Here is a 13,633-nt window from a genome sequence, read left to right as displayed (position 1 = left end):
ACAGGTGTCCCTCCTGTGATCCCCTCTGCGGCCTCTCCCCATCTCAAATGCAAGGTCAGGCAGAGCTGGAGCCAGCTCCAAAGCAGCACAAGCTTTGACTGTTGCAAAGTTTCATAATAACATTAAAATTAGGCCTTGGAAAGCAACAAGATATGCATTAGATTTCTGGGAAGATTTATCCATATGCCTGTAAGTGGGAAATCCATTCTGTCCCCGCTCCTGTCTGGCTGCACATGATTGATGGAGATCACTGCCTCGTGCTGCCCAGCACTGATGAAGGATGCTTGCTTTCTAAAACTCCAAAACAAGTCTTAGAGACTATTTTGACGATATTTTGAGTATCAACAGGAAGGTACTGGTGGCAGCAGGGGGGCTGCAAAGGAGGAAGCATTGAGGGGAGCAGCCACAGGGCAGTATATAGCCAGGAAGAGGCTCCTGGGGGTCAGCAGGGCAGGGCATTTGCTGCAACCCCAGTGGGGCCCTGCTCCCTCTCTTCTTTAAGTGAAGTGCACGCATAATACTATTATTACTTCCATCTGAAGAGGAACGCGCTCACAGTGTCTCTCGCTCTGGCTCCTAAAACTAACGTTTACCTCTTTCGTAGTTGCAATGTAATTACCAGGTGCCACACAGAAAAGCCCCAGGAGTCTGCGTTAAGACCATCAACTATGATCACTTTCAAAATCGTTCCCTTCTGAGCTGACACACAGCTGCATGCGATGCTGTCAAAGTTCAAAGCACTTCCGCAGGTCATTTTCTGAAAGGCTGTTGAGGATCTCTCTAGGTTTTGCTTTCACATCTTCTGCCGACAGAAAATGGGTTCCTTTGAGCACTGACTTGGCCATTTGGAAGAGGTAGAAATCACCTCAGTTGGTAACTGAAAAGTTTTCGGATTTCTTCAGTTTCACAAGGATCTCAATGTTAACTTGCCGTTCGCTCTTACACAACATTTTCCAAGCAAGGACACTTGTGCTGTGTGAAGCAATCAAGCTGAGGCTTGTCTCACTGGGACAAGTTCGAACATGTTCTATAACCATCTATTTGTCTCTCCCCTCCCACTCATGGTTCCCAGGCTATAGGGTTAGTCTTCGTTTTTTGTGTGTCTGATCTAATTCTGCCATTGAAAAAGTCTCCTGGATACTTCTCCTTTGTTGTTTCCAACAATAGTTGAATTTCCATCTATTCAGAGAAATTACTAGTGGTCCCTAAGTGTGTCGCCTTACTTTTTTATTATTGATTTTAATCCCACTGCTACTGTCAAGATCAACTTAGTCTACTTTACAATACCTCGATCAATTGTGATATTAATGACACTTCTGGGGATTAAGGACTTTGTATTTAACACTTTATTGGCACTTGCTAATACATGTATTTTCTTTCAGAGGAAATGCTAGGCTATGAAACAGCAGGACAGAGTGAGGAAAGAGGGGTAAAGATAAAGGGGCAGGAGAGGAAGAAGAGCAGCAGTTACCAGTATTGATAGCATCGCTGGTCTGTATACGGCCTTTGGAAAGCCAGAAGACCAAACTGGGGCTGCAGTCGAGGCAGAGCTGCTTCACATGCTGGGCCAGAAGCAAGTCTCTGAGTTCGCAGCTTGAGAATAATTGTATCCTTAGTCCTACTGCCTTTGCCACTGTGCAGCATTTGCTTTAGGGAAATGGGAAAACCTGTTGCTTGAACTATTTAAAACAGGCTGAAAAACTAGCCAAGAGACTATAAAACCCAACCATTTTCTGGCCTTTAGGCTGCCCTAGGAATGGTATGAGTTTATGAATTTTATATAATAGTGCACTTGGTGAGAAAATTTAAACCAGTCATTCTTGATATTTATGTTGAAGACAAGGTATTGAGTAAAACTTTAGTGTGTTGTCTTTTTTTCTCCAGTAAACACAGAATTTGTTGTGTGGACTGATAAAATGCCATTTACAATTTAAAAAAACCGAACATGACTCAAACACCCATTTTACTAAGGTTGCAGAGGATGTGATTTCACATCACATACAAACCTTACCCGGAGAGCTGTGGTGTAGGCTTTTTTCAGCTATTAAATGAATCTGTAAGTATGAGTAAATCTTTGGACTGTGCCCAGATTCTCTTGACTTTCGTCTGTGCTTGCAATATGACTCACAGAAGAGAGGCATTTTATTTACAGCAGCAGTAATGGTTACAGGTACATCTGTTGTCAGGATTTTTATTAGTTTAAGTCACTGTGGTTTCAGTCATGAAAACCATGAAGCTTTTGTGGTGTGATAATGGACTGACAGTAGAGCTAATACTTCATAATTTTGGATAAATTTGTATGTATTGCAATTTCAGATACAGCAAAGTTCCCTCTCTGAAGAACTCCCTCCTGTTATTTTCTTTCTGACCAGCAGAGGTCTAGCTAACATACTAATTTCAAAACTGGAACAGGGTGAACCTCCTTTGCTGACAGCATATCAACAGCATGTTTTAAAGCCTGGTTATGTCCCCAACTTCCTCTAGCTGTGATTTCCCTGCCGTACCTGACCAGTGGGACAGATGTGATTGTATTATAAACTGGAAGTTCAGAAACACTTGCAGAATCAGTAATGAATGGTGATAAGCTACCAGCAGATGTCTGCATCAGAATTACAAAAATGAGACCTTGGTGTGTTATGTTGAGACTGTTCCACTGGGGCATGCAAGAAGCTCATTGAAGGCAGTGTGGTTTTTCACATACCTACAGCTAAGCATGCTGAACTGTACCGGAACTGTACCAGCGTCCAACTCTAGTGAATCAATACCTTGTCTCAAATTCTCAGACATAATTAGCAGCCAAGTATCTCAGGTTTTATGTACAACGCACCTTAAGGAAAACAACAGTTAGCTTTTATAGCGATACCAGTGAGGTATGGGCTACGCTGCACAGGAGGATGTTATTATATTTTGTTAAACATAAGGTTTCATATATGTTGGAGAAATGAAAGACAGGAGAATAAAAAGTGATGCTGTAGATTAAAAATACAAAAAAGCAAACAAACTATTGTGCAAGACCATAAAGTTCGCTGTAAAACACAGTTGTTTGCCACACATTATTTTGAGGGAAAAAAAAAATGGAAAAGCCTTTCTACTACATTTTACCATCATCTCCTAGGTGCTTTTGTTAAATCAACCTGGAAAATAACAGAAAGCGATTGAATAATGCTAACATAACACTTGAGGTGAGCATACCCAAGAAAGCTGAATGGGGCTAGCTTGGCATTCAAGCTGACACACAGGCATAAAAACCAGTTCTTGGAAATAGTATCAAGGACTGCCAGCTGTCCTTTTGCTCTAGTTCCATTGCCCTCATCCCACTGGGCATTTGTGTAAAGAGAAAGGCAGAGGCAAGAAATTCACTTGCGAAACTCATTAGCAGCACGCACAGGGAAGCCCCGGCTGTCAACCTTACTAGCACTCTGTTTAGGCTGAGCTCTCACACTGTCACCTCAACATCTTTATCTTCTGCAAGGAAATATATTTATTTTGTCTCTGCAGGCAGAGGTAGATGTTTCCCTAGGGATACTGATGGGATTTGGAAAACAATAACAAAGTTTTCTATGATTTTTACAATAGCTTATGCCAATATAACACAATTTTACAAGCACAGTACTAGTTTTGATTTTCAGAGTATTTTTTATTACTGTTTCAGTTGCACAGTTTCAACACTAGGGATCAATACATAATATACAGTACATAGCTTGTGCTGTTCCCAGTTTTAAAGTCAAGGTTCAGGCTGCAGAGTAGAGTTCACCATTCCTAAAATGAAAGCAGGCACATACACTACTATCTTGCTTCAGTATTAGCGCAACCTCGTTTGGCAAATATAACATTAGGAGTACCACTTGCTATTAGGGTTATGGTCATGGATCCTTAACATTCTGCCTTTCTGCCCCTTTAGCATTTGTTCCCCTCAAAGTGGCATCACTAGAAAAAGACATTGTTAAGCAGTTCACTGCTTTGTTTTAACAGTTAAAGAAGGAGTACAGCTAGAGAAACACATCACAAAATGAAACTACAAACCCGATAGACATTTTGCATAGTTAAATTTATGCCACGATAAACTTGGGACTGTGGAATTTTTTTTTCCTTCCAGCCTTTGAACTTTTGCTTTGAGTTGAACAGTTATTCAGGACACACTGTATTCCGTATACAGACCACTCAGTCGCTCCAGTTACCTTTCTGTTTCTTTGGTTGCTTTCTTTTCCTTATATCTCTTAACCTTTCCTTAATTTCTCCCACAGCAATACACTACTCCCTCCCCTCTGGCTACCCCTATGTATTTTCTTCAGCTTTTCCTTCCTCTTCAGTCACTTCCACTCTCTTCTGTTACTCTCCTCAACATCTCTGGGCTCTCTCATCTTCAACCATTCTGATTTTCTCTTGATAGAGAGAAAACTCCACAGTTGTCTCCTTGTTGCATCCAGTTGCTATTCCTGTATACAATCCCATTTCTAAATCCTTTAAAAGCATTCAACTCTATGGGCTTCATTATTTCCATATTTACACATGGATATAACCCAAACAATTCCACTGGTTTTACACGTAATGTGACAAATGAAAATTCTACCTAGTGCTTTGAATCATAGCTGGAAAGAAAAGAGAGCTAATAGAAGGAAACAGAATGAAACATTTAAATCTTGGTGTAATAGTGTGCGTTCCTTCTCTCAAACTTGCTTTTTTCCCCCTCTTATTGTGGAGCTAAACATCTTTACAGCGTGTCAGGTTATGTCAGGCTTCTCTTGTTACAATAATATTAAACAAGTTCGATCACATTTGTTTCTTTAATCTGTTGATATGGGTGGTTCTAAATTCCCACTGCTCTCTGCTAAATTCTTTTTCCCTAGTGCCTAGGTTCAGGGAAAATCTGCCTCCGACCTGTTGACACCAAAATGGGAGAGGGAAAAAAATCACATGCACCCCTGCATGTGAGCCTACTGAGATAAGCATGCTTTAAGAAATATTTTAGAGCAGCCCGGATCATGGATTGCTTATAGCACGAGCACTTCTGCATTTTGCACACCTGCTGGCTACAAAATGAAAGCTGTTCTTTCTTCACAGTCTCTTAGACTTTTAAGTCAAAAACAAGTAAGTTGTATTTTTGATTGTCTGCAAATTATTTGTTTGCCTGTAATTTTTATCTCTGTTTCTGTTACAGGTTTGGGGTTTTGTTTGGTTTGGGCTTTTTTTTTGTGAAAGTCAAACAAAACAACCCAGTGTTCTGTAGCACAGGGAGCCAAGCTCCGTTTTGCCCATTTGCCCCAATCCTGGCACTGGCAACAGGTAGGAACATTAACTACAAACAGACACCTCCTGTTTTCCCCACAGCTCTGTCTGAGCACAATTTACCATTCATATTTTAAGTCCGCACACAAGATGATTACTTGCATGCATACATTAAGAACCACTTTGAGTATTTAACTGCATATATTTTTTTAGTATGGCTTTAGGCTTATTTTTCTGTAAGCTAAAACATTTAAAACAAAAATACTTCATAAAAAATCTATACATTTTGAGACAAGCTAGTGCTCCTGAAAAGTGCTAGGTTAATAACTTTGGAAAGTGCAGTCTTCCATATAGCAAAGAACATTGACAGCAACAGCGCAGGCATCTCAAACCTTCCTGCAGCAGCTGAGGTGCCGATTCAGGGAAGGGGGAATGGTGATTAGCTCCTAGTTTGATTCTTTGCTGACATCTACAAGGATACCAGCTCTGGAGCTAAGGGCTGCGGTCTGAGCACCTGTCAGTCACAGCACGACTGCCAGCCCTAACCTAACCTGACGTACTGTACAAAACAGCTACCAGTTTTAACAACTGTATTTCTCCCCTTCTTAATCAACTTTGAATCATCATCCTTGAGGTAGACGACCAGATATTCCAATGCACTTTCCCTGCACCTTTCAGTATCACATATTTCAAGTAAAATATATCTGTTTTCAAACACTGTAGCTAGTGATTTCAGTTTTGCCTACAGTGCTATCCATACTATATAATGTCTGGAATGAGCTCTTTTGTATTACTCATTTGATGCTTTAAATTTTCAAAGCACATCCAAGAATCACATAAATGAGGATTGCATTAAACCCTGCAATTGAAACACAGTAAATATAGTGTGTACATATATTATACTTGTATAGTTTTATGGCCAAGTTACAAGCCCCTGAGAACAGAGTTTATGCAGAAACACTGGCACCATTAACACTAGTGGATGCAGCTTTATTTAGATATAATTAGCATAGAAAGGACCTGAAATTACTTATTTTCTATTTATAGTAGATTAACTCTTTGGATATTTTTGTAACTATATTGAGAATACATTTGTTAGTCTTAACATCCATTGTGGAAAGATTATATTTACACACAAATGCATGAAGACCTGATGCTGAAAGAGCAAGAAGGGAAGAAAATGAGGTACCTGATCCTGTGCCCTTATGTACACGGGTAGTGCCTTTAAATCAGCTCCTATGTCTGTGGGCCCCATGTTTGAATAAAAGTTACAGGTTCAGGTCCATAATGCTCTATGCATAAATGATTTTGACAAGGTACTATTTAAACTATTTTTACAAACATATTCTACAGTAGCCGTGTCTATGGGCTCAGGCATCCAGCCCTCAGAGAACCGTGAGGTCAATCCCCTGCATTTTGTAAAATCTACCAGGCTGGGCACGTGTTTAGAAGCAGCTGCTTTTACCACTCTGCGGTGAAACACACCTGCCTGCCTCGCACAGGATACGAACTCTCAAGTGTCCCGGTCTGCGTTAGGCCCTATCATGAACAGTTCTCTTTCACCAATTAGAAGACCTGGACAAATCAGAATAAAGTAGATTCCAATTTGTCTCTCAACTTGCTTGCGTTTTTATATCTACCTACAGATGTTGCTGTCCAAAAGAAAAAGATAAATACTTCAGTTCAAGATAGCAACATTACATCACCTGTGAAAGGTAAACTATGTTTTTCAGAGTACAGGAGCTTCTTGTATTGGTTACATTCTTCATTGAAGTTGTTCTTTCCTAACACTGTGAATAAAATCTTCGTTTGCAACATATTTGAGAAAACAAACTAAACATGTTTGCAATACTTTGATGAGAAAATGGAATTCTTCCCAAACAAAGAAAATCAATTTTGATAAGTTAATGATGACAAGATTTTTTGTAGGTAAAGTGCAAATTTGTGTATATTACCTCCAAGCATTTTACACTGCTACCTACAAGGAACTTCAAAGCATCCTTCATCTTGATGTCATTTACCAGTTGAATAGTACATTTTGACCAAGAGTCATGAAATATATTTGACTGCTGCCTCCTGACTGTACAGATGCAAAGAACACCTTGAAAGGGAGAAAAAACAAACAAATAAACAAAAAAGTGATGCCATTGCCAGTTTACATTCATGAGAATAATTTACCCCTGCAGGAACTTTGAGAGATTGCCACAGTTCCAAATGTATTTATCACAATTCAATTTTAATCCCATGAGAAACTTCTAAAAGTGAAACTATGCTTGTGGTACAACTGGGATATATATTTTTGGCATATTTACCTTTTTTGAAAGACACAAGAGAACATTTTCAAATAATTAATTAAACGGTTTTGGACCCCCAGTTTTCTAAATATGTAAGTGGCGCTAAGCAGGTTTCACAGAACATTTATCACAAATTGCTGTAGGCAAGAAATTGTACTTGGTTATCCATAGTCTACTGCCTGCAATATCTCAAATATTAGCTCTTTGTGGTTTTTTGCATGATGGCTGTTCCAAATCACCTCTTAATTTCAGCAGCCTGGGGGAGGCAGTCCTGTAGTTGGGCATTATTGGGACTGGCACTCTGGCCCTCTCCACTCTATCTGTTGTGCTAGAGTCCAGCCAGTTAGGAATACCTGTATTTTTATTACTTCTGATATCAGTTAAGGCTGAGTAGAATAGGAGCTATAAAGTAGGGTAGTATGAAAGTGCAAAATAGCTATAGTGTCATATATAGTGTCAATAGCTTTGTCGTGTCAGTGACTACATTTGCTTTGAATGGGGAAGTTATACTGAGGTAAGAAATGACCTATGTTTGTAAAAACAAAGTTACAAAAATTAAATGGTCTTAGTGTCACAGTCAACTATTACTCATTTTTGCTAAATCCCCACACCATAGTCATCTCTGTACCTTGTCGTTTCTTTCACATAGGAATTTTAGCTTCTGTGCTTTCTTGTGCATAAATACTCCTTCCAGGTTTCCTGTTTCCACAGAGCGTAGTTCAATAGCCTTCTCTCCCCAGCCCATGACCTGATTAGACTGAAGGTAAGCTACAAGAAAAAAAAAAAAATTGGACACTATTTAACACCTGCAGGACTGATTCTTGCCTCATTCATGTCACTATGGATCTGAAGCATTTCTCTTTGAAAACAATATATCCTGATGTATTTGTATTTTAAGTTTACACAAAAAGCCTTGGGAACAGTAACTAAATTTCAGTTTTTCCTCTCAGACATATTTTGGACCCTAGATAAAATCTTAAGTATGCTAGGTTAAGGTTGGAGGAAGCTTCTGAAGGGTGTCCTGTTTAACCCCTGCCCCCAAAGCAGGGCCACATTAGACCAGGTTACTTGGGACCTTGTCCAGACACGTTTTGATGGATATTTCATGACTTCTGAGTCCCTGCTGCATTGCATCACTACTTTCAAGGTTACCATTTTATTCCTAATAGCTAATTGGGATTTCTTTTGGTGCAACTCATGCCCATTTTGCCTCTCATCCTTTCACTGTACATGTCCAAGAGAAGTCTTTTGACACTGTCTTCTCCATACCCTCCCATCAGGAAGTTGGGTTTGCATTTACTACAGAGTTCAGCTTAGTTTGAAACATAAATACTTTTGAATCTGAGACTATGGCATGATAAATTTTGTGTTCTTAGCTACTGTCTTCCTATTACTGGGTATGTGCAGTATCTCCAAAACTAAACTAACATACACCAGCACTGTGGAAGCTTACTACGTTACTCCCTTCAGATCTAGCAATGAGAAATCAGAGTGGTGATGAAGGAGTTAACACCACAGATTTCCAATTAGGCACAGTTTCAATCAAAGCTCTCTGATTAGTGCATGTATGGGCTTCTAAGGTAAAATCACACTGGTTATGCTCTACTGATTGTCAATACTCAGAAACTGTTCTTCCTGCTCAACTATGAGCTGCTACTTCATTAGCCCAAGAATTCTGGTGCTCTGAAAAGATGCAGAGGGAATGTGGAATGTGTGCATTTGACTGGTTTTTAGCTTTGGTGGACAGTGCTTGCCTGGCCTGCATTATCAGTGTGATCAATGTCTGTTCCTTAAAATCTTCCGTGTCTAAAAATTAAACTTTCAGCATGCATTGATATAGGAAGCAATAGCCTGGGATCCTGCTTTAGAAGGCAGCAGAAAATAAAGGCAATATGCGACTATATCCTCTTTCTAACAGTTGTTGATTTAATAGTAACTTGGAGTCCTTGCTGTATAATTCTTGTCAGAAGTGTATGAAAACTATTAACTCCTTGGAAACAGGCATTTTTTTGGCTATAATGTTGCGATGCTAGTTTCTTCAAAGTCTATGAATTCGGCTTAAATGTGTTTATTGTACTTTCAGTTATTCTTTGTGCACACTGAAGGCCTCAAAAATTCCTTCCCAGTATCCCAGTCATGTGGAAAGAGGAAGAAACAGTCCTGTTTGAAAAGCAGAACGGCGGTGAGCAACTGAGGATAAGTGGGAGAAGAGGAAGGAGGGAGGGGCATTTTCTATAGAATCAAACACCTGAAATCAATACACTTCTGAAGTGGGACAGCAAGGCAGATGCATATATATAAACAGCATGAAAGCACTGTGTGGCTACATTGTATAGTATAGGTCATCTGGGCCCAGCAACAAACACCTAATCCACTCATATGTCTGCTTATCTTTTCCACTATGTGAAATCTGCACTCAAGCTGTCAATATGCTGCATCCATGCCTTTGGCAGATTTCAATTTGATAGCATGCTTGGAGCTCTCAGTAATAGCTTAATTAGGCTCTGTTGCAACCTCTAGGTCATCCGGGATAGAAATCTCTAGATGACTGAGCCACTACTGCCATGTTCAGAAGAGTCCTGATCTCCAATTACAGTAGGAACACAATAAAACAGATATACCAAGTTCATCCACTGATGCTCTGCTGGCTGACCATTATATTGAGAACTTGTCAACTGACAGTGGCAAATTTCAGTTGAAGTACAAGTAACACAAAACCTCATTATTGTAGCAGAATCAAAATTTTTTTTCTCAAATTCTATCTGTGGAATAGCATGCCAACAAAAAGGCCTCATTATGCCACTTGTGGGGTTGTCCAGTTATAAGGATTTATCTATACATAGAAATTAATTTGGACCATAGCAGGCTGTGAATTCAGAGGTCAGTACTGAGTCTTGATGATCTCATGTTGGAGCACCTGAAATTGTTTAATGTGAAATGAATTGAGAGCAAATAAGATACTCGGAATAATGCTGTCTTACTGTGGAACAAAAGCTCCTATACCACGAGGAACTTAGGAATAGTTATTTTGAGTCCACTTTCCACCTCAACAAGCTTTAGATGAAAATATCTTATGCTTCCAGCTGGCAACATATAAGGGTGTTTATATTACACGCAAAGCAAGATTGTGCTGGTTTCTAGCAACTCTAGGCTTAGAAGGCCACTCAGGTCGTTTGGACAATGGCTTAGTAGAAAAGGCACATATTGATTCTGAGTGATGTGCCAGTCTTGTTTAATGTTCTGGTACAAAGTCATTCAGAGCTACCTTAAGCTCCCCTGATTCATCCAAATTACTGCAGATTTTAAAAGACCTATAGTTGTGCATGAGCTGTAGCTCTTGTTACGCTATTTATGCCAGCATTACTCCCTGGACATCAAAGAATATATGCCATAAAGTTCAAATAGCAAAGCGAGCTCAAAATAAGTTTCTTTATGTTGTGTCAGCATTAGCAATGCTCTAAACCTGAGGCAAGACTTGGTACGTCCTGTTTACAGTATGCATTAACACTGAGTAATTTCCCATTCAGGGAAATGACTGCTTCAAAGGGATATAGAGGGATGTAGGAAAGGTGGAAGAAATTACTGAGCCATATTGAGGATCCATATACTTCTCTGAAGCATCACTGACTTGAGCTAATGATCCCAGTCTCACACCAGTAACATACTCAGAAAGAGACAAGCACTTGGTAACTCAGAACCCAGGTACTACGGCAATCTCAGTTCCCTTCTCAATGTTTCTTTTGGTTTTAGACTCTTTCCCTTCAAAAATCCCTTTTCTTATCTCATACGGTGAATTTGGCTCACTGCCCTAAGCAGTTATTCGCAATTGACATCTGCAGAGAGCAGACCATCTTTTAGCAAAATATCATATAGCTGGGCTTTTCCGATTAGTGCTACAGAAATAGGGCAGGAAAGGACCTTTTTGCGCCTTCTCTTCCATCCATATCTGCGCCACCTCAGTATCATTTCAAACAGTTGTTCGCCTAAGCTGACCTTAAAGATCTCTAGTGATGGAGACTCCAAAAATTCCCCAGGCAACTGATTCCAGATAAATCAAGGAGGATAAAATAAACAAACTAAACATGAAATAAAAAACACTGACCCACTTTAGTGTGCCTGACTCGTGATACCAAACTCCATTTTGCAGGGTAATACAGAATGGATGCTGCTTTACAGAATTCGTTTTTGGAGATATTCAGTATGTGCATAGGTGAAATTCAATGCTAAAAAAGCAACTGAATTTTGCTTTTATATACATTTTTGAGAAAATTGCTTCAGGCAAGTACACTGCCCATGCTTTAAAACTTACTGCCCCCAAAGTTAAGCAATTTTAAGAAAACTGAGGAAGGAGCTGGTAACTTCTGTTGTGCAATTCTCTTAGTTTTATTGATATTATTTACGATTCCTGGATAGAAGGGGGTATTTTTCTTCCTCCAGTCAAAGCTGTGGAGAACTATTACTCAATGAGAGAGGCTAGACAGTCAAAATACAGGATAAAAACCTAAACGTGAATAAAGTCCTAAATGGACAAATTAAGAAATTGGGCATGGACAGCAGGTGTTTTTCTGCTGTATGTTTTGGTTAGACTGCACTGGATAAAGGGCTAACAAAGTTCTCTAACCACCCCAAGCAAGCTCAGATTAAATTTATAGCTATTTTTTTTTTCTTTCTGCCTCCTAAACGTGTATGTTTCTATGCACCTCTGTTCCAAAGCTTCTTTGCTCTCAGTTGTTGCTCACTCCTTTAATTATTCCAGTAGAACTCATAACACAACCCAAAAATGTATCTGGGGTGAGTTTGCTTGTTTGAATGAGTTTTGCTCTTTCCTAGGGAAAAAGCGTGCAGGACATTTGGCAAACGAGTTCAGATGTGAGCAGGCATTTTCTGTGCATGAACCAACACTTGCAACTGGCCAATGTGTTGATTGAGCACCGAGGCAGCAATTCAACCACCTTTTGGTCATGCTGTTTGTTTCTCTACATAACATCCTCTCTGCTTCCAGTATGGACCCAGCAGAGGAAATCAGGACTTTTACTGACTCCCCACTCTGGGAATATCCAGTTTTGTGCCAAGTTTCTAAGTCTACACACAGTAAATAATTCATCACCCACACAAAAGGGCAAAAGTGCTCCCAAATCTTATTAACTTGATGTTTTTTAAATCCTTTTTTAATTCTGTTTTATAGAAAGAAAATATTACAGCTATATTTCTATTTAGTCCTACTTATGTGAAATATCTTTCAGATTAAACATAGATAGAGTACTTCTACAGTTTTAATTTCCCACTGGATTTGATTTTCCTCTCTCCAATTTCTTATTAACAGATCGGTCACAGAGGTCCCAAGTTAACCACTATGAGAGTAAGCTACATTTAGATTCCTTGCCCCAAATCCATCAATCATAATGCAAACTTTTTATTTTTCATAGTCAAGGTATTACCAGATACAAAAGTTTTCTTTCAAAATAATTGCTTAAGGAAATCAAGAAAAGGATGAGCAAAGGATGACTAGGGACCACCCTGAAGTTAACACAAGACCCTTCTATCTCTGAAACACACAGCAGAAATTTTGAGATAAGCTCACGCTGACTTCAGGATTTCTCACTTGGGTCTGGAAATTCCAGGAAAACAGGTTCTGTTATGAAACTTTCCTAGTTCCCCCTAAAGTTTGGCCATGCAATTATTCACACTTCTCTCATAATAGTTAATGTTTTCATCTAGAGTCAAGAATTTCAAAGGATCAAGAAAATTAATAGGAGCTAGTGGGAAACGATTATTAAAATAATAGTTAACAAGCTCCTTGTTTAATTTTGAGTTGTACATTGAGCCACAGGTTGGGTTAATTTGTTTTTAGTGGAAATGTAACTCCAATTCGAAGTCAAATTAATCTTGCACCACATCACAGAGACTAACAATTTCTGTTCCAAAGAAATACATTTCTGAGATACCAAAAGCGTTGCTGCAGCAGCAGCAATGTGAGGGTTCTCAAGCTAACGTATTGGAGAATTATCAAATGACAACTGTGGTGCTCTTAGGAAACTGCTTCCCATCAGCTGTGGAATCTGCAGAAGCATACACAATGGAAGGGATGGATGGATGGAGACAGGCACCTTTCC

General features: G+C 39.4%; 1 protein-coding gene across 2 annotated transcripts in view; it reads right to left on the bottom strand.

The window, feature by feature from the left end:
* Positions 1 to 6,999: 6,999 nt before the first annotated feature.
* The window catches only part of NRK (Nik related kinase), a 95,491-nt gene continuing 88,857 nt past the window's right edge, over positions 7,000 to 13,633 (bottom strand). For both annotated transcript variants that reach the window (XM_069867965.1, XM_069867966.1), the window contains 2 exons: positions 8,149 to 8,288; positions 7,000 to 7,327 (listed from right to left, as the gene is read on the bottom strand). In XM_069867965.1, the coding sequence (XP_069724066.1) occupies positions 7,244 to 7,327; positions 8,149 to 8,288 (224 nt within the window). In that variant the 3' untranslated portion in view covers positions 7,000 to 7,243. The remainder of the gene's footprint in view (positions 7,328 to 8,148; positions 8,289 to 13,633) is intronic.

Source organism: Phaenicophaeus curvirostris, chromosome 13 (assembly GCF_032191515.1).
Source record: "Phaenicophaeus curvirostris isolate KB17595 chromosome 13, BPBGC_Pcur_1.0, whole genome shotgun sequence".
Lineage (NCBI taxonomy): Eukaryota > Metazoa > Chordata > Aves > Cuculiformes > Cuculidae > Phaenicophaeus > Phaenicophaeus curvirostris.
The sequence above is the reverse complement of the archived record's forward strand: the minus strand, read 5'-3'. Positions and strand labels throughout refer to the sequence as shown.